At 33.4% G+C, this 22,348-nt stretch overlaps 2 protein-coding genes across 3 annotated transcripts; both read right to left on the bottom strand.

Moving 5' to 3' along the window:
• Positions 1–418: 418 nt before the first annotated feature.
• On the bottom strand, positions 419–11,644 carry LOC108347465 (helicase-like transcription factor CHR28). Of its 2 annotated transcripts, XM_052868434.1 has the most exons (12): positions 11,524–11,636; positions 11,351–11,453; positions 9,331–9,505; positions 8,607–9,253; positions 7,908–7,979; positions 7,754–7,831; positions 6,765–7,662; positions 5,821–5,951; positions 4,615–4,836; positions 1,829–2,422; positions 1,382–1,591; positions 419–967 (listed from the first exon to the last, which is right to left on the bottom strand). In XM_052868434.1, the coding sequence occupies exons 3-12, from the start codon at positions 9,428–9,430 to the stop codon at positions 863–865; spliced, it is 3,057 nt and encodes a 1,018-aa protein (XP_052724394.1). In that variant the 5' UTR covers positions 9,431–9,505; positions 11,351–11,453; positions 11,524–11,636; the 3' UTR covers positions 419–862. The 2 variants fall into 2 exon arrangements, with proteins under 2 accessions (XP_052724394.1, XP_017442211.1); XM_017586722.2 differs by lacking the exon at positions 11,351–11,453 and having other exon boundaries at positions 11,524–11,644.
• A 6,580-nt stretch (positions 11,645–18,224) lies between these two features.
• LOC108346794 (patatin-17) lies at positions 18,225–20,311 on the bottom strand. The gene is made up of 7 exons (XM_017585842.2): positions 20,004–20,311; positions 19,728–19,912; positions 19,444–19,597; positions 19,218–19,364; positions 18,875–19,123; positions 18,580–18,749; positions 18,225–18,408 (listed from the first exon to the last, which is right to left on the bottom strand). The coding sequence occupies exons 1-7, from the start codon at positions 20,181–20,183 to the stop codon at positions 18,306–18,308; spliced, it is 1,188 nt and encodes a 395-aa protein (XP_017441331.1). The 5' UTR covers positions 20,184–20,311; the 3' UTR covers positions 18,225–18,305.
• Positions 20,312–22,348: the final 2,037 nt, after the last annotated feature.

Consider the following 22,348-nt stretch of genomic DNA (forward strand, 5'->3'; position numbering starts at 1 on the left):
AAAAGGGAACACTCGCTCTTGAAACACTCACCTTGGGACGAACCCTGATCCGAAACGTGGCAATCGGGCACCGCAACCAGGGAATGTTCGTCGGCGACGCTGGGCTTTTGGGCCTCCGGGATGGGCCCATGTCCTACACAAAGGGAAATTATTTAACTTCACTACCGATGGGTGGACATTGCTGACATCTTTTTCTGTTTTTTCTTTTTCTTTCTTTCACATATAGAGATTCCCCAGTGTGAAGACTGGTAGAGCAATTGGATGATGAGGGAAGGGGAGCCACCACCAAACCATCAATAGGTCTCTGTTCTCTGCATTTTGTTGGGACCTCAGATTATTAGCACCAAATTCAGCCTTACATGTTTCCATTCACGTCAATGTCAAGTACATAAATAAGGTGTTTAATAAAAATTCTAAATTTTGCAAACAGTAAGTATATTCATTTAAAGTTTTGAATTTGTTCTAAAATAAGAGTCCACATTGAGTGGGTCAATCTATACAGCTCGACCCACAGTATAATCAGTAATTCAAATCTAGCTAGAAAACTGTACACTGCAACAAAAGGTCATATTTTCATAAACCATATTATAATTTAATAAGAATATTTACAGACGGCCTTCAGCTATATAATAGCATGGAGGACAAAATTGCCCTTGTGGGCTTCAAAACAGATTAAATTACCACTTGGATCAACCAAGCCTCTCCTACCAAATTTTGCAAAGGGTGTAAGCAGGCACCAAAAAAAGTCATACCCTCCTTCAGAACAACCATTCCAACTCCATGCCAAATCGCCCAAAACAAACCAAAACTTCAAATTATCCATCCGTCATATGAGAAGAAGAAGCAAGGAGAGGTCTTGAGTCTAGACCATGAAGAGATATTTCAGATCATCCACTGTAAGGCGAGTTCCAGACCCACCAGCATGGTCTTCCCCAAAAGCAGATGCAACCATTTTTCTCTTTTCTTCCTGCCAATGGTACAACACAAGAACACTGGGAATTTATTTGACAGATACATTCTATCTTCATCTCAATCACACAAACTCCCCCCTCCCATATATATCAAAGCCTACTCGATAAATAACCCTTTTTTTAAAAAAATATCACTTCATGTGCTAACTTCCCCTTAACTTTTTACAAGATTGACTTTTCTCCTTGAACCACAATAGAACTTCTGTTAATTTCGCAAGTCCAATTTTGTTTAATGAATAACAAAAGTAAGCAATATTAAAAGGAGGTTAAATGTGAAAGCGAAAACAACTAAGGACTTGTAAAGTCCGATTGGCTGCTAAAATCACTCCTGCTCACCTAAATTCGAAATGGCCACCATGCATGAACTCATTTTGGCACATATAAGAAAATTAAACTGACGGATATTGTACCTGAAGAGACAGTATCCGATCTTCAACGGTATCTTTTATAGTAATCCTTGTCACAGTAACAGGACGAGTTTGTCCAATTCTATGGGCTCGATCAATAGCTTGATCTTCAGTAGTTGGATTCCACCAAAGATCCAAAAGAATAACATGACAAGCAGCAACCATATTCAAACCAAGGTTTCCCGCCTTTAGTGACATCAGCATGACAGTTATCTGAAACAAATTTCAATTAGTCAGCCAATTGAAACACTTAAAACACAGTAGATAATCGAAGTCCAAGTAATAGCAAAATATACCGATTAAAATTGTAACAACATGATTGATATAGCCATTAAGAGGATTAAATTTCATACCACTTCATCTACTACAATAGTTTCTCATATTGCTTTATCCTATTTATTGATTCGCATATAAAAGTTACAGCTATAACAATGTTGGGAAGGGCCTAACCTCAGGTTCAGAATTGAAATCCCTAACAGCTTTGTCCCTTGCACCCAGAGTCATCCTACCATCAAGTCTCCTGTACACTATACCATATTGACACAATGATGTCTCAACTAAATCCAACATGCTAGTCCACTGGGAAAAAACTATAGCCTTTATCGATCCTTCGGTTGTAGACCCTGAATACTTTCTCGTGTGTTTTGCAACCCTAGCCTCTGAATCACTGTCATCAACATCTAGATCAACAGAAGACGACGGGGAATTTCTACAACATCCAGAGTTCTGTAAGTCAGAATTGGATATTTTCACGTTACAATTTGACTGCAAAACCTCAAGAACAGCTTTGATTTTAGATGAAGTGTAATCATCCCGCTGCACTTGCGAATAATCACTAAGATGTGAATTTGAAGAACTAGAAGTGCCTCCCTCATCAGAGATACAACTCTTCAAAGTAACTTTGGAGAAAACAAGATCATCACCGATTGTTTCTTTACAATTAACAGCAGGGCAAGTATTATCATCACCAGACAAATATTCCTGTACACATTCATAACAGAAGACATGGCCACACATGGTAATAACAGGGCGATCAGGGTGATCCTGTTGAAATCATAGAGCATATCAGCCAGAGCCATTATTGACATCAAATCACCACTTACCACCCATTATAACAGGTTAAATGAGTAATCAAAATCTAAAAATTACTTGAAGTATGTAGGGAAATAAAGAACTATGTTAGTGATACCAATCACACAAATCACATTCTCATCATCACCTCCATTTGTAATTATTAGACTCTCTAAAAAAAGAAATACAAATGCTGAAATGAATAAACATATTTTGAAGATATTTTTTCCTAATCAATATGGAGATGTTGATGATATTTTTATCCCAATAATCTGTTATTTATATTACTCTCTCAAGTCGGTAAATAAAGATCCATCATTTCCAACTTATTTACAAGATCCTAGAATCTATCCTGAAGTAGCTCATTAATGAAAGTGTCTGCTATGTGTTATCCCATATCATGTCGTATTGGATTGTCGGTAATAGTCATGTATCTCCTCCTTCAAACATGAGAATCCTCCAAGTTTCTTCTACCCTTACAATGAAATTACTTTTGGTAGACGAGGTAATTTTTCGTTCCCCTAAGATTTGTAGGTTTATTGGGTGGGTCATATTCATGTAGGAATTTAAAGATTTTACCTCACGGCTTCAGCATGTGTGGTGACATCTATTTTGTATATCCTCAAATTTTGGTGCTAATGATTTAGTTCAATCCACAACCCATTCAAAGTTCTATAATATTCCAATGCAGAGAGGGAAACACGTTAAGAATTAAACACCCTACTCTCGCAATCTCATAGCATGCAACAAATCCTTCTTCAAAGAAAAAGTATTATTCAAGTCATCACATATCCCTTTAGCAAAGAAATCACAAAATTAGAGACATTGGACATCAACCCTCCACCATTTTCTAATCTTGACTGTCCCTTGAGAATCCTCTAAATGTACTGCAATGTGATGAACTTTACCACAAACAGTGAAAGAATCACATGACAAAGAAGACTTGTTTGACACAAAATGAAAACTCATATTTACTCTGATCAGAGCCAAAAGGGAAGCCAGTACCCCGTGGAATAGGCTCAGGACATGACCCTGTCTGTAAAGGCAGGGGTGAGTGACCATCAAAAAGCAAGGGGCTTGGGCTACACATGCCGGTACTAATAGGGCATGTGACAACATTTGGCAACTCTGTCGGCAAAACAGTTGTCTACATTGTGATCGCCAACATGAGTTGCACCTTTCTAGGCTGCCATTAACCTCAACAACAACAGAGGCAGGGCAGACACCAGCTGTGTCAATGGGTTAAGTGATAGCGGAAACAGAACTCATAATATGGGGAGCCCTAATACCAACTTGAACTGTGTAGGGCAATACAGAATTACTTTATTGACAACAATCAAACAAATTACATTTTCATCCCCTTTATTTGTAACAATCAAACTTAAACTAATTAAACAAAAATAAGCTTAAATGAATATGAATATTCTAGAGACTTCTTATCCTAATCAATATGGAGATATTCAAGGTATTTTTATCCTAATAATTCTCTACTACCAACAAAATTCAACTAAGCAATTATGATAAATGTCACATAGATACAACAATCAATCAATAAAATATAGTACCACTAAAAAGCAGATAATATCCTTGTATAATATCTCTCCATCTCAATGAACTTTTCTTTTATCAACAAAAATGTCAGTTGCATGAAAAAATAATATTGAGACACGGATAACAGCAGTAAACTTAAGATTAAAAACAATTAGGTGTGAAATGCATTGAGATGCAATTGACAGTTGTGGATGTTTTCCTGCACTACTAAAACATCTTTAAATAGAAAAGCATTTCCCTAAAACTATTTCTTATTTGTTTGGGATAATAAACATGTCTATTTTTGAAAAACCAACAACTTTTGCTAAACTCATAACTATATTCACATTACTTAAATAGAACACAGGTGTTCAACTTAACCCAATTTAGTAAACAAACAACGTCCATGGGAAGTGCAAAATGCACCATACTCCTAAAAAAATACCCATACAAATTTCAGTTAAAAGTCCACTTTTCAAACCACATGAAGTCCACTTCCAAATGTTAAAAATCGCACAATATAGGAAGAAAACACCATAACTTATATAAGATATAACCAAAAGGATCTAGAGTACCATCATATTCATGACAAATGATACAAATACCAAAAAATATAGCATCTGAACTTAACTCACATTGCAAACATGACAGATAGTAAAGGTTGCATCCAAACAATTAAACAGATTAATCAGCAATTCCCTTGGAAGAGTTTTTGCCATTTCAACAGAATCCTTCCCAACAGGATCCGAATCAATATCTTTAACAAGACGTGGATGATCACAAGCCTGTCGGAGACGTAAGAGCATTAAAAGAATATTAGCATAGTTTTGATTGACTGTCCCAGCAGCAGCATATGCCTACAAAGCACGAGCTTTAAGTGTCAGATCCACAATACTTTAGAAATATAAAAATCAAATGAACCAAAAAAATTCTATAATTTACACAAATGTATGCTACATTTTGATAAATTAGATACAAAGAATGATATGGAAAATTTAAAAACCCCACCAACCCAGCACTTCTTATATATTAAGTGTATGACAACCCATAACTGATTCACCCATGCAACAAGGTGGGAATCTGACAGAAATGCACTTATCAGGCTTTTAATAAGTACAAAACTGAAGCTTCTGCCTGTTTATGGAAATAAAACAATTTAGTAATCATGCAAGATTTAAGAAAATCACCAATGAAATTATATTAATTGCATAATCATATGCATTTCAGAACTAGTTATTCAAAGACTCAACAGCTATATTAATTTAAAATTTTACCATTAAAAGTATCCTATACCTGAGTGCTCTAAACATATGATCAAACAGTATGTGATGTGTGATATCCAAGGTATTTGTGTTATGTTCTAGTTTCTTAAATAGGATGTGTGATGGACTTGATTCATTCTATTAGCTTGTTAGAATTTCGAGAATATACACACATATACATACACACAAAATACCAAATGTATTGGAATATCTTAATGTTATTTTAGAACATCTATAAGAAATAATCTGACATCAATTTTGTTAAACTCCACAGAAGAGAGAAACATTGAGATGAAACCGTGTTTCTAAGACAGCACAAAGTGCAATATTTATATTGAGAAAAGAAATACGATAAATAAAGAAGAGTTTATATCCTCTATTAACAAATATATGATACGGAATAAATTAAACTGTTCCTAATGATACATATCTAATCTAGATATTCTTGATTTTATAATTATAACACTACCCCTCAACTTGAAGCATATAAGCCATTTATAGATGTTGCACTTAAAAGAAACAAAAAAGTATAATTACAAAAAGTCTTGGTATTAATATAAACCAATTTGAAGAACTAACATTAAATTGATTGCGTGAGTCTGATTCCAACTTAGTATAGAAGGCTCGCTCCTCAATGGAGAAATCCACTTTACTGAGCTCAATTGTTTTAGGAGGCAAATTGATTATTGGCTTCCCATCAAGCAAAGTTCCTAGACAAATGCAATAAATTGATGTTATAGAACAGAAAAGACCAATACTCATACTATATTTGACTATAAATCAAAGGGAAATTCGCCTCAAATACACAAATCAAAACCTAGATGGCTGAAATGTTCTGTCCACACCCTAAAACAAATAATATTACATTCATAATCAAACATAAAGAAAAAGGATTAAGTTATTACATTCTACACAGTGGGAATGGTAATAGAAATTGGGATGAGTTCGGTAAATAAAAGGAATAATTCCATCATATAAAAACATCTGAAAATCTTCCAAAAAATGTAAACAGACTGACAATGCAATATTATGCACAGACTATACTTTAATTGTAAATAAATTAAATTCACTAATCCAGCAGCAATGAAGGAAAAGTATCCTAGCAGATCTGCTTTTATGTTATGGTCTTTGATTAAATCCCTGTCTGATCCTGCATTGGCAGGTCATCCGAAAACTACCCAATATAAGCCCACGTAGCTAACTTACAGTGGAGCAAGTTAAGAGAAAAAAAGATTTCCCAAAAAACAGTGTTTTAATATGCTATAGAAGGGCTTGCAACACTACACCAAAGTGGCTACCTTTCTTGATGCAGGAATAAGTAGTCCCCTTATCAGATGAAGTGAGAAACCAAAACTGACATGCTACCTGCTTAGACTTAAGATTATTGAAATAACATCTAGACTTAAGTAGAGATCAATGAGAATTTAGCAATGAGACTGAAAACCCATACCACCGGCAAAAAGGTAAACATGTACAATCTATCGTCAATTGGTGCATGAGAAATCAGAATATAGTAAATTCACCTTTTGTACGACGTAGCATTATGGCCCTTAAAACTGCTTGAAGTTTCTTGTAACCTTGAATGGAATCTCGGGATATAGGAACCTTTATGGTGTTGTAGAATGATTTATATACAGCATAAGGATCATACTTCAGGAATCTAAAGTAGCTATACAAATCATCAATAGTATTTTGAATAGGTGTTCCAGATAAGCACCACCTTCTTTTTGCTCTAAGGCTGCAGCAAGCTCTAGCCACCTGAGTTCTGTGATTTTTTATTGTTTGAGCCTCATCTAGAATAACCCTAAACCAACCTACTTTTGCAAGAGGACCAGAACCACATTCCGTAGAACTGTCAATTCCTTTTCTACCCTTTTTACCCTTCTTATTTCCGTTAAATTGTTTTTTCCTTTTTTTAACAGAAAACTCAGAAGATAACCCAAATCTTTCCCCATTTTTGTCCTCAATATCGTCATCCTCAACTAATGGTTGCTTAGGAACTTCATTAGTCACAATAGAGTATGTTGTTAGAACCACATCAAATTTTGCAAGTTCAACATGATTCTTAGTCCTACTGCCCCCATGATAAACTAAAACAGAAAGCTTTTCATCTCCAACTTTCTCATCAAGTTCCCTGGCCCACTGTCGCATAACACTGGCAGGGCAGACAACTAGGGTACCAGCAGCTGGCCTTTTTCTACCAGGTGTCTGTGTTGAACTGCTAGGTTCTCTACTAGGAAACAAATCATCAGCTTCCATACTATTTTTATGCTTTTCCACATCTATACCACCATTGTCATCATCGTCATCCAAATTCAAAGCTTCAGTTTTATGATTGAACACATCATCTGTTTTTGATTTTGACTGTAATGACCTCAATGCCAGAATGAGGGAAATCATTGATACTGTCTTTCCAAGACCCTGCTTGAACAAGGTTTTCATAGTCAGGTAACAATAATCAGAATTAAAGATAAAGTGCTGTAGCTTAAAAAAATTATCACCAAACATTGACCTGATCATCAGCCAAAATCCCCCCCAAGCAATGCAAACTTTTGGTTTCCCTCTGAAGCATCCAAGCCAATGCAATTTTCTGAAATATAAAGTACTCAGAAATAAATGGTCCAGAACAGAAATAATAAAAGAAATTGAATACACAATCCAGATACCTGATGTCTCAGAAGAGAGACAGACAATACACCAGCAGGTAAGTCATATTCTGTTTTAGGTTGACTGATATCCTGTGATAACCAAATTCACAATTGACAATTATGATTCTCTACGAGTACAACACATACTGATGCGAGCACTGAAAAAGAAAATTTGAAGCAGCTTCCACAAATCACATTGATGTAGGACAAACATCAATAAAGCATAAGATTAAACACTAAACCAAGTGAAACTCAACATTTGGCTTAACTGTTTTACTTTAGAACTAATTGTCCGTTCCACACTAACTATTGTTGTGGGGTGTTACTTCATTTAGAGTATGTTTGGTAGAGGTGAGAGAAAAAGGTAAGATAGAAAAAAGCAGGTAGATTGGAAATAGATGAGAAATAAAGTGAGCATTAGAGGTGTTTGTTTGAAGAAAAATAGAAAGGGAATAGGAGAGGGAAAGAGAGATGGGTAGAAATAGGTGAGAAATAGTAGATCCCACGAATTTCCCAATCAGTCAACTTTGACAACCCATCACATATAAGTCCTAAACATAGATTCAAACTCAAGTAAATAATTTTCATAAAACTTGAGATAAAATATGTCAACTAGTTGATTTCTACTCAAACTAACAGAGTGATTATCTTCTTCATACAACTTTAAGAATTTAAGGTGTTAAATATACAAACACAATGATAAACATCATGTAATACCTGTAATGCTGCCTCATAAATAAGTCTCTCGTCATTTTCGGCTGACCTTTCATCACCTATTCCAGAACGATACGCAGATTCACTAGGAATTGCAAAGTGTGGAGTTATGGCCTTTCCAAACACCAAAGATGATGGAAGAATCCTGTTCCCACCATTTTGATACAATAAATGACCTTCGTCATAGCCCCTGATAAAACTATCACGAATGTAGGCCCTATCACCGGATATGCTAGGCCCTATTCCCTGGCGACGATTCTTATATGTATCATGAAGATGACTATTGTCTGTGCTATCTTTTAAGTTGCTTAATCGGATGTCTGGTGCAAATAAAGGAGAAGGAAGAGCCCTTGTTACAGAAGGCTGAAGAGTTGAAGGAAGGGTCCTCTTGAAAGCTTGATGAGATGACATTTTCTCATAATCTTCACCATGAGACTTTGAAATTCGGGAATTAACTGGTTGTTGCGGACTTGTATTTCCATTCTGAGCATGGTATGAAGGTTCATCTCTTCGCACAATTCTGTGGTTTAGTGCATTGGTACTGGACACAGGTAGTGTAAGAGGTTTGATTTGTGAATGATTATACAAACTAGAAGAACTTAGGTTTGAACTATTAGCCCCTGTTGAAGAATTATCCCGCCGACCATAATCTGCATATATTATTGCAGGTATGATGATTACTACAAATTATATATATCACAAGGGAGCTTTACTAAAGATCACGCACCTGAACTCCTTTCATTAGTTGTTGGAAGAGTTCTCTTTTGAACATCTATCTCCTCTAACTCATCATCATCTGACGAACTAATAATATATATCTCATCCATGAAATTGAAATAACAATATATCTTCCCTCAGCCACCCTAGAATCTACAAACAGAACCATAAAAAGTTGTGCCAACCTGCAGTCATAAAGTATCATGAATATCCAACTCCACATGACAACACACGATAAAGCCATAGGTACCAGTTACCAGATACCCATACATAGATAAATAACCCTCTAAAATCACTATAACAGGAAGCACACTGACCACTAATTTGAATATACTGCAAACTAAAAATGTGTACTACTCCATGCAAATATAAAATACTAAAAAAAAATGAAAACAAAATTAAAGAAACTCAAGATAAATAGTCAAGGTTTGCAAACAATCACAATCAACGTATGAGCAATAAGAACATGTTAATGAAGTAAAAAAGAAAATAAGGAAAATGATTGTGAAATTAATAGAAAAAAGAACATGACAAATTAGATGGAAAAAAAAACGTGGCTGTAAATCTAAAGGAAGAAAAAACTAACTCAGTATAAAAGTAGTCCTAAAAGGTGGGAAGGAATAGAGTCAGAAAAGAGGTAGGTTATGTAGAATACTTCCCCCGAAAATACCCAAACAAAGTTCAGGGTGTATAAATGGATTTCTGGAGTCAAAATATATCATGATAGAGCCACAACACAATGCAAAAAGACACTTTTGTGGCTACTAATGCAGCCATTATGACTACTGTTAGAAACCACTGCATCAATTGACCACTATAGATAAGCCTTCCCAAAATGAAAACACCTTCCCTCAGATACTCAACTGTTCTATACACCTTTGCTATTAAATCAAATACTCAACTGCCCATAAGCATTTATCCTGTAGCAAACCACACAAGGGTACACCTTGAGTTCTATATAATTTCTACTTTTTTCCGACAAACAAATGCAATTAAGATATTATAAAAATGTGGTAACAATCTCATTATTCCTTTTACATGTAAATCCAACCAGTAAAGGGGAGCGGGTAAGAAAAAGAAAGTATAACACGACATAAATATCACTATATTATAAGGGCAACCTGTGAAATAAGTGTTGAAGCAAATGAGTTCCACTAACAAAACTCTTACAGATAAAAATGATGATAATTTTATTGGCAGAAGATAATAGATATCGCAAAATAGTTAACAATATTATTACTTAGATTGAAGTACAAAATATCCAGAGCAACTTTCCTCTATTTTGATTGAATATGAGTAAGAAAATGCACCCAATAAAGTATTAACAGCTCCATTGCAAATGAAGTATGAACTAAGATGTATCAATGAGGATAAGCACGCGGTTAGATCTTTTAAGTGAAGAGAATACTACAGATTATTAAAATAACTTTTGCAAATTCATAGACCTACGCAACTCTTTGGTCCAAATTGTATGTTACTTTCATTTTATCTCATCCTTCCATCCCTCTTAAAAGATCTTTCCAACAAACTACCAATTAAATTCACAAGTAGAGTTCAAATTCAAACAATCACTGAAATACCTAAATTTTTCCCTCCAGGTAAAAAACATAAAATTAAGTAATACCAAAATCAAATCCTTTCTCTTCCTTCTATCTATTAGTGTTCCACCCTATCATCAATCAATTAAACAAAAGTACATCACCAATGAAATTCACAATAAATCGAAACTAAAAGAAAATTGTAACTACCATACACACTGCCATTCTATATAAACAATCAAACAGAACTGCTCTCTCACATTAAAACGACCAAGTTCATGTATTTCCACTATTTAAGAAATCCATGCCCCAAACGACGGCAACAATTGTAAAAGAAGACCAACGAAAATAAAAATCCGAGGCAGATCAACCACATTGCACAGGGAAGAGCGAACCAAAATTCAAAAAGCGTGCAAAACCACCAAAACCTCAACCATTGGGGAAAAATAAAAGGTAAGAATATAAAATTGCTAGAGAGTAATTGAGGGTTGCCTTTTGAGTTGAGAAATGCGTGAAAAAGAAACGATTTTTGGAGAAGAAATTGAAGAACGCAGTAGAGCATTCACAGAGACTAGGGTTCTCCCTAGTTTTGCACCTAAAACCAGCAATCGACAGTAAGAGAGGATCAAAACGACATAGGTTGAAGATAGTTTGAGTTCACTTACGCAAAATCTGAGAAAAACACGGAATGAGAAATTGCAGTTCCTACTTCGTTCAGGTTCCAATTCTTTCCCTCTTTCAAAGTATCTGTATACTTCAACTTTGACCTTTACTACTGTAATCTCATTTGTAAGTTAAGTTGTTGTGATTTACTTCATCGCTAATTTATATATATTAATTTATAATTAATGAAACCAATTTATTAAATAACTTTTTGTTTAAACATTTATTTTTTATCATACAAATACATTAATCTATTAACACAACAAAGATTTCACACATTTATAAAATAATAAAAGCAGTTATAAGTATTTACTGATACAATAAAGATAAAATTATACGATAAAAAAATAGGAGTCCATCACTAAAATATGTATACCAAATCAATTATCAAAATTGATATCCTGAAAATCAGGATTTTTAATATTTAGTTTTAGTGGTTTATGTACCAAATATAAAGTCAATACTTCCATATCAGAATAAAGAGTAAAGTAATATAAGAAAATATATAATATGGCATAGATAATTTATGGTAACTTTTCATGCTTTAACAAGTGCATTATAATTATTTTTTTTTTTATGAATTTATGTTGATTTTATGTTGTATATAAGTTACATTGATTTTATTGTTTTGTATTATATTAAAAAATAAAAATATTTTAAAATATCAATATCAATGTAGTTTTAAAAATATGACAAATGGACATTAAACAAAACGATATAAAAAAAGTAGTTGAGAAACACAATTTTTGAAATATTTTGTTTGATATTACTTTCACACGTTATCTATTTATAATAGACTGAACACAAATGGACATAAAATAGATAGTGTTAATTATTAGCATATGACTCAATTATTAAAACTGATATTTAAGAGAATAACATAATTACCAGTTAGTTTATTTAAACATTAGTTTGTATGTTTTAAATTTATAATTTTTTATTTCTCACAACTTAATATTGTAACATAAATTATGTACACAATTATTGAAACAAAAGAACTTTTGTTAAAAGTAAAATTTCATCATTAATTCATATGATCACAAAAATAATTAACATACCATTTTTAATATATAATTTTAATTAAAATCACATCATAATTATACATAGTGCATAATTCAATCAGCACATTAAAGCGTCATGTAGTTATTCTTACGTTTAATTTGCAAATAAATAATGGCTTAAACATAAAAAAAAATGTCTGTCACTTATATATAAGAAGATTAATTTAAGAGAAAGAAAGGAATCCGAAAACCTTTGTAATAGATTTTATATATGATTAATCTCCCTCTTACTATATAAGCGGTTATTTATAAAAAAAATATATAAATATAATCTATTCATTATCTAATTTTATATGGAAGTTTTGAAATAATATTTTGTACATTGAGATCGAAAATAGTTCATTTTGCTTCACGTTAATAAAAAAAAATTATTATAGGAAACTTATTTTTATTATTATCACTATGTATAAAGATATTTATCATAATAAAATCAGAAATACATTATACCAATATCCCACAATGATTAACATTAATTCATAAATGTATAATAGCAATTTGAAAAATGTCTAAAACAGTATACCATGTCTTTCGATAAAACACAATTTTCCATTGGGACAACCAATTAAAATAAAAGTGAATGATTTTTAATTTATTATCATAAATTATTATAATAACACTTTGTTTTGGGTATAGGATCTCGGGTGTAGGATCGAGGTCATCGTTTAACATTTAGATAATAATTCAAAGGATCCAAATGATATCCTTCGCTTCTAATATTTTATATTTATTCTAAATTTAAAGGATTCAAATGATATCCTTTGCTTCCAATTTTTTATATTTATTTGTCCATTCAGAAACATATGTAAAAGATGCTTCAGTGCTAAAGTTAGTTCAACATTTAACAATTCAAATATTAATGTCGCAGTAAATGCAAAATCACTTACCTCTTTAACTCAAACCTATATTTATAGATTTTGGAGTGGGCATTTAATTATCAATGGCCTAATTGCGATCTAATTGGTGGTAATCATATTTTACTTTAAGTTATTCAACACTAGAGTTAAACTCTCTGGCAATTGACCATTTAGTTCGTCTTTATGGTTGTCTGGTCACGAGGATGGTTTGTGGAGGAGTCCGACTAACGATTGACTGTCTAGTTTGTTGTTGATCGGACGATCATACGATACACAGGCCTCCTAAGTCTGAGCTTGTCATGACAGATGAAGGGGTTTGTAATAAGATGGGACTTCTTCCTTTCGATCTTTTATGAAGTAGCCTCGACCCTAGTCGCTTGTTTGGTTAGCCTCTGGACCATTCAATTAAGCGGTTAACAATTTTCAAAAATTTCAAATATTACCATTGAGGTAAAGACGTATGGCACTTCGAGTCTTATGACAATCATAATTCACAAAGTCTAATGTTGAGAGCCGTTGGATATCCAACGGTTGAGGATGGTTGATAGGGAGGTTCCTTTTGGATATAAATACGAGTGGCCTTGCTTGTCATTTTCACCTTTGCCTTCAAATTTTCTTTGCCAACGATTGTTTAACTCTTCTTTATCTTTTAGGTAATAATGACAATTGTTGATTTATCATCGTTTTCTGCATTTTTCCTTGTTTTATGTTGTCAATGGTTGTTTTTCTCCTTTCCTCTTGGGTTTCTAGACTATGCTTCACTACCGCTCAAAGGTATGGTGAGGGCACTCAGCACTCACGTTCCAAAGAACCTTTGTTTGGTGCACGCTCAACAGCCTGTTTGAGGCGCTCAACACCAATGGCTCAAGACAAATTGGCCCTGGCCCTTCTGTGCTGTCCATTTTTTATGTTTTTCTGTGTTTGCGTTTTGTTTTGAATATTTCTTGTTTTCTAACTCGTGTACATATGTGTGTATACTTATTTTGTGAAACCTTTCTCTAGTTGCTTACCTAGAAATACTACCTTTGCTCTGAATGTCTTTTTTACATAATGGCATCTTCCTCTTGTTTTAAAAGGATCAAAATAACCAATAGCTAGCCCTCAAGGGGTCAAAAGAAGAAGGAGAGATTTTACTCCCATCGTTTCCTTACCAAGGAACATGAAAAGAAATTTGCTTTGGTGTAAAACTGAAGATTACTTATGGAGAGGACGAAAGCTTTGAAGCTTGGGGAGGTATCGGAATTTATGAAGGAATTTCTCAAAAGAGGTTGAACAACTTAGGAGCCTACCCTGCCCCTACCAACAATGAAATAATAAAAAAGTTTTATGCAAATGCAAGAACTTAGTCTGATGAAGTTGAGCCTCTATTGAGTTATGTGTAGAGGAAACATGTTCCTTTTGATGTAGAAGCAATTAACTCTTTTTCTGGCACAAATTTGCATATGGGCGACAATATATGTTAGTATACCCAATTAGTTAAAGAAGGAGCTAATTTTGGAGAGATTGAAATAGTAGTTTGTCAACCAGGGGGTACCTTTCAAAGAAGCAAACAACAACAGTCTGTCCATATCAAGAGATTTGTTCTTACCCCGGTGAACAAGTTTTAAACAATGTTGATTCTTGCTAACCTCTCTACTTGCTTTCATGTCTCTAACATCACCGTGGGTCGGTCTCTCATCCTATACAACATCATTTTTGGGAAATATGTGGATGTAGGCTAACTTATTCTAAGGAGATATGCCAGTGCACTCATGTTTCTGGTACAAAATCTCCTGTTCGACACCCTTCCTTAGTCAGTCATCTTTGTCAGCGAACAAGGGTGAATGTCTTCATCCCTCCTTTCGACTGACATCATCGAACGATTGATGTAATTGAGCCTGATGAGGAGGAAGATGACTAGGAGTGGAGAAAATATTTCTTGAGTTGTAGCTGGAGACTCTTTTCTAGGATTCTTTTTGTGCATAGACTTGAGTTTTAATTTCATGCTTTATTTTTTTTTTAAAATTCTAGTTTTAGTTTTTAGTTTTAATTTTGGAACTCTTTTTAACTTGCTTGGTGGATAGTTCTGATGCATTTGGTTTAATGACTTGAGTGAATGATATGTATGTTTGATTTGATTGAAAATCTTTTATGCTTGCTTTTTACTATTATGAGTTTTTCTTTAAAAATTTGATTGAGATGATGTTGATTGAGCTTGTTAAGCATAAATTGTGGTTGCTCTTATTTATCCTAACTTTGATGGATGTATTGTTTTTATTGTGATCAATATTCATGACTTTGTGTTTGACAAATTTTGAAACCCTGAGTAAACTTGTGAGAGATATTGTGCCTTAGAATTTTTGTTGAATGTTATCACTTTGGAGTCACAATTGATTTTTCTTGAGTTTCTCTCTTTGAACCATTCACTTGCATGTTACATATGATCAATGTCATCTTTTTCTTTTACCTCTTCTACAATATTTATCCAAAAAGGAAAGTTTTCTCATTCTTGGAACCTTGAGCTAAATTAAAAGTTCTTGACCACCATACCTTAAGTTAAGAAGAGATAAAATTCAAGATTAGGGAAGAAGTTCAAATTTGAGGGAGTTCATGTAAAAAGGGAGCATTGAAATAACAACAAAAAGAAAGAAAGAAGAAGAAAGAAAAAAAAAAGAGAAAGAAAAAAGAGTTTAATGAACGAAAGTTGGGAGATAAGTTGGGAAGGGTATATTTGGTTTTGAGTAAAAGAGAAATCTATGTTATATCATGATTTTATTTGTTTGCTCTCTTAGCTCAAGGTGCTTTTGTATCTAGAAAGTCTAAGTTTTCTTAAAGCCTTGCCACAATACAAGTCATAAAAGTTCTTGTGATGTAACTTGCTTGTAAATGTTAATTTTTATCATTATCTAAGCCACATTTTATTCACAAAATCAATTTTTCTCTAACTTGTAACTTAATCTTCACTTTTATTTTGCTTTTATAAATACCTTTATTTTGGGCTATGTTTATTAATTTATATCTCTAATTTTGTATCTTATTTTGTAATAGGAAAACCCTCAACCAAATCGGAGAGCTTGGTAACCCAGATAATCAAGAAGAACATAAAAAATGGGAGATTCTAAAGTCGAGGTAGCTCAAGGTGTTTTCTATTTGAGTTATTTTAAATCTTAGACTTTTATTTTATTTCATTTTTAAACATTTATTTTATTTTTATAATAAAAAAATTATGAAATTAAAAACAAAAAATGATTTTTTTTTGTGTTTTTAAAGGTATGAGTATTTGTATGATCGTCCGCATCATATATTAATACGTAATACTTTTCTTTTTCTAAATAATTAAATGGTATTTTAAAATATATGAGTACAAATGTATGAATACTCGTGTGATGTCCTAATATTTAATACCTTTATTTTTTACAAACATGCCAAAATTCCTAAAAGAATATAAAATCTTCAAAAATTAAAAACATCAACATTTTCAACGAACAATATTTTCATTGAGAACTACGTGATCCTAAGTTTTTCATCATAAATAAAGATATGTAGGAGCAATGTTTATCTTTGTCGAATTCACTTCTAAAAAAAATAAATCATTTTCCAAAATAATTTTGTAATAGTTTCTTATGAACTAGGTAACCCTTAAGGTCAATCCTTGGTAGGCCAAAAACCTATTTTTGTTTCTTTAGAGTGTTGTTTTGGAGAAAATTAAACATTTTTTAGAACCACATCAATTTCATATATTTAATTAAAGATATTGTTTTCGTGGCAAATGTAATAAGGTACTAATACCTTATTTTTGCATAACTAACTCTCGGACTCAAAATCTAATTTTCATAAATATGTCTTATTTTATAATTTTTCATAGTTTTTCTAAAACAATAGTGGCTATAACAAAAATCTTTTTTTAAATTTGTTATTTTTATGATTTTTCGTCCTGTTATGATTTCGGTTGCAATTACCTCAATTATTTTACCAAATATTATACGTGAATAAAAAATTTATTTAAATACTATATTGCTCCAATTATTTAAATAATATTCTTTCTAATTATAATTTTTTTTTAAAGAGTCTCTGAAGTTTAATTGAAAAGAAATTGGTTGAAAGAAAGTTGAATTCTCTGTTAATTTTTTTTTATTTTTCAATTAAAGAAGAAGAATAAACGATTACTATCCTGAAAAGTTCGAAAATGTTCTTTATAATCATTGATTGATTTATAAATAGTACTATTTGTTACTAATATGATGAGTTGATTTTTCTAGTATATATATATATATATATATATATATATATATATATATATATATATATATATATATATATATATATTCTGGTCTTCACTTAAATATTAACATTTTATTAGTACGTATCATAAAAATTAAAGATATAAAATAAGCTAATGGCAACGAAGATATATTTTTATTTTTTGTAATATTGCAAAATCAAAAGAATTTAGAGAAAAGGAACATTAAACATAAATTTATAATATAATTTTTATTTTGATTTTAAAATGGGAAGTAACCATTTCAACTTTTCAATAACCAATTAGTAGTTAAGGTGACATGAGGTCTCCATTTTTTTTTCTTATCAGTAAAAAAAATATAAAATAAGATAATTGAATTCTCTCAAACTCATACAAAGTAAAATATACATATAATCAATCTCCATATTATGTAATGATAGATCTTAGAAGAGATCAATTATCATGTACATTTTCATCTTATAATTGAGAGTGTGATTTATGTGAGGGACTCATAAGCTAAATAAATATATAAAGAACTTCTTAAAATTAACATGGAACCTTTTTATTTATAATAGGAAAATGCTTGGTACACTATTCATGGTTCTAGTGTATTATTATATAGATATTACAACAAGGTCATATAATTGACATTAATCTGCTTGAGCAAGGGTTTCAAGAAACGGTCTTCCTCCTTTTTCCATATATTTGCTTCTCCGACGACGTTGTCTTTCTCCATGCAAAATATCAGCAATCCTTCACAAAATTATAAAACCAAAACAGAATTCGATATTATATATAATTGAATCGAAAAATACAGCATAATTGAAGCCTCAATCACTGTAGGTTTTAGCCATTAAAATTATAATTAATAATTAATAATTAAATATATTAATTAAAAGGTTATTTGTTCATTTTTTTTTTCACCTGTCAAGAGCTTGAGCATATGTTTCCAAGCCTTCGTCTAAATCAAAAGTATCCAAATTAAACGTCACCATTTTTTTCATTAACAGTTGTTTTCCAGTCTCTTCAAGACCGTCCAAGCTTGCTTTTGTAACATTAACTGGGTCGGAGAGATCAGGATTCAAGTCGTATTCCTGCCATTCATTACCTTATTCATCAACTTATTATCCAAAACTTTATGAATATGGAATAAAAAGTATTTAGTTAAAGTTAAATGTAATTAGTTTAATATTTTGTTGTAATGAAAAGAAATATTTACTTGGACTCGAAGGTAGGTATTGCGAGATTGAAAACCTGAGAAGATTGAAGAAAGATAGTATTCTGTGATTGCTGTATAAGCACGACCTTGAAAATTGGTATCAATAACAGCCCATGTTTGTTTCGGCCATGTGGCAGCCTGGTCAGCATCATAAATCTCTTCAATTTCTGTTGCTCCAGTCCCCAAAGACAACACTAGAATTTCAGGATCCTCATTCTGCTGTAGCACTTCACTCACTACTATTTGTGTCTGCTCAAATTAAACATAACATTCTTAAACTTCATACATAGATAATATATGGGACATGTATAACATAAACCTTATATCTACCAAATTAACTTACCGGATTCACAGCTGCTTCACCACCATCAACCAAATTGAACTCAACACCATTATTCTCAAAATAGTAAGGTGGGAACTGAGTGGGTGCAGTTGAAGTGGATATGCATATATCCGACAAAAAGGCATTTAAGTAGGGAACCTTCTCAAGCTGCATCAGAAAAAACATTATATTAATTCGTGTTTGGAGTTTAATGTAGGAAGAAATATATGCATATGCTGATAATAACCTTGTAGCTTGAGAATACAAATGGCTTTTGTTTCTTGATATCGAAAGCTGGGATTACAAGATTGGTCAATGCTTCACCAACTCGTGTTTCCTTCAATGCTTCACTAGCTGCGCCATGTAAACCCTCTCCGTCGAACAGGGGACCGTTTCCTGGTCTGCATGTTAAGATTGTTGTTTCACTTTATTATGACAGTTCCATCTAATAATTGACACATTAATTACGAATTAAGACAAAACAGATAGAGTTAATCCGCATTAGAAACTCTAATATTGATATTATTGTACCTAGATGGGTTGAATATACGAGGGCCATTTAGTTTGTAGAAGTCTAGTATCTGTGCAGGAGTATAAGCAGGACGAGTAGGATCGTCAAGGCTTGGGGTGGCTAACATGGCTGTTGTGATTGAACCAGTGCTGGTTCCTCCCATCACATCAAAGTAATCTGCTAAATCTGCAGTTGGATCCTTAGCCTGCAACTCAACCAAATTCAAATTAACCTCGTAAACATCATTCATTCACGCCATTTCAAATTCTTACGTAGTATTAACAATAATAATATACCTTAAGAGCCTTGTCTAAGTAATCAAGAACTGTTGCTGGAATGATGGCCTTGATACCCCCACCATCAATGCTCAGAATTGTTATCAGTTTTCCATTGTTGGACGGAGGCTGCTTTTGGATACTGAATCCACCAATCAGTTGCCCAGCAAACACCAAAACAAACAGAACCAAATGAGCCATTAATGGCTTCCCAACTTATAATATAGAATTAGTTGGAGAGAGCTATGTGTTTTTGGCAGAAATGTAAAGTGTATTTATACTGTGAAGATACATGCATATACTATGTTTGAGAAAATCCTTGTACTGCACTTCTCGTACAGCTTGGTGGGAGGGATGATCCGATGTTTTACTATCAAACAGAGTGTAACATTATTGCCATCTGACCTAAATATTATTGCTTTTTTTGATCTGAGGTAGTAGTGAAAAGGAAAAAGGAAGATGAAAAAAAAGGTAGAAAGTTATTATAGCTTCTTTGGATTGTTGGATGAAAGGAAAGTGAGTGAATTTTAGTTAAATGTCAGTGAAAGTTAATTTTATATTCAGTAATTATATTATATAATAAATGACTAATTTATTCTTGATGGTATTTTATGAATTGTGTATATAAAATAAATTTGAACATTGAATAATTTTGAAGTAAATCTTTTTAAGTGTTATATATATATATATATAAGTAATTAAATAATGATTTGAAAATTGGGTTGGAATTCTTTTCTTATATAAATATAAGAAAAGATGAAAAAAATTCACTAGTAAAAAAAGAGGATTTAAAATCGCACAATATGTTTCGGTTTAGGAGCAACCGAAGCTTATCAGAATGCGATGGCAATTTTGTAATTTAGTCGAACTTTTCTGCCTCGGTTCAAGGAGAACCGAGGCATATACATCATATAATCTCGGTTAAATATTCAATCGATGCATAATATCCTGCAAAATTCCTGCTAATTTAACTTTTGCCCTGACAACTTTTTTAATTTTGATCTACTGCCTCGGTTTATTGGGGACTCGAGACATATACACATCATGTGACCTCGGTTAATATTCTAACCGAGGCCTAACACCCGTTTTGAATTCCATGCCTAACAGGACTTCTCATTTCTTCACGGACCAACCCATGGGTCGCGTCCACCAGGGAGAATTTCTCTCCTTCTCGCACATCCAACCCTAAAAAAGCTCACGAAAAAAGCTCTCGCAAATCCCGCACAAGCCAGGGAGAATTCCTCTCCTTCTTCCATTTCTCTTCACCACAGACGACCACGTTGGAGCAAGGATGATCTGCAGCGACGGTGTGGAGATGGCGCGACAGGCGACGTTTGTGGTGGCTCGCAGCGGCGCTCGTGGTGGCTCGTGGCGGTGGGATTGGTCATTCTTCTTCTTCCCTCTTCTCTTTCTGGTTCTATTCTGGTTGCAGGGAAGAGGATGCGAAATCGACGGAGTAGGCGTCTTAGTGGCGGAGGCGACGAGAGCACGGCAAAAGTGTGCCGGAGGAGCGGCGGGACACGACGATTGAGAAAGTTAGGGTTTTTAGTGTGGGGAATTTCTTTTTGGGGATCTGGTGAGGGTTGTTGATGGTTGCACCAGTGGAGTAGGCTGTGTGGGCTGGATTGACAGAGGCGCATGGTGGTTGTGAAGCGTTGAAGAAGAAGACTTCACGTGGTGGACTGTGGTGGTTCAGTAAAGGTGGCACGGTTGTTGGGTGGTGGTCCGATGTGAGAATGGAGTGTTGAAGATTTGTGGTCCGATTGTGCCGATGTCATTGATATGTGCCCAAAATACAATCTGGTGTGTTCATTTGAAAAGGTTTGACATTTCTGTTTAATCTGAAAATAAAATCTGTCTGGCTGGGATTCTAAAGAGACACTTCAACAACGCAGAGGAGAAGATGAAAGCTTTTTGAAAGATCCCAAGTTGAATGCAAATTAGGAATGAGTGGTTGGAAGGAAAACCTGGATGCTGCAACTGAACGTTTTAAGCTAGCAGGAGCTTCTAAGGCAGATATTTCCATTAAACCCAAATTGTTCTCAGAGTTGATTCTTACAAAAGCTCTGTTATTTTTTTTTCTGTGTTATTTTGGGAGCGATTTTGTTAAGGCTGATGTAGTTGCGTGCTGGTAGAATTGTTGATGGATGACAAGGCTGGACTGTGAAAGGGATTGAATCACGCTGGACCATCCAAATGCATATTAAAAAAAAAACGCTATTGCCTCGGTTATCCAAGAACTGAGGCATAATCCTATCTCGTTTTAACCCGGTTCACAATCGAGGCATAAAGCCTACCACTTTTTACCTCGTCCGTATATGTCTTGGTTGCAAAACCGATGCCTATAAGCAAAATTAACCGATGTC

The sequence above is a fragment of the Vigna angularis genome, chromosome 9 (assembly GCF_016808095.1).
Source record: "Vigna angularis cultivar LongXiaoDou No.4 chromosome 9, ASM1680809v1, whole genome shotgun sequence".
NCBI classification, from domain to species: domain Eukaryota; kingdom Viridiplantae; phylum Streptophyta; class Magnoliopsida; order Fabales; family Fabaceae; genus Vigna; species Vigna angularis.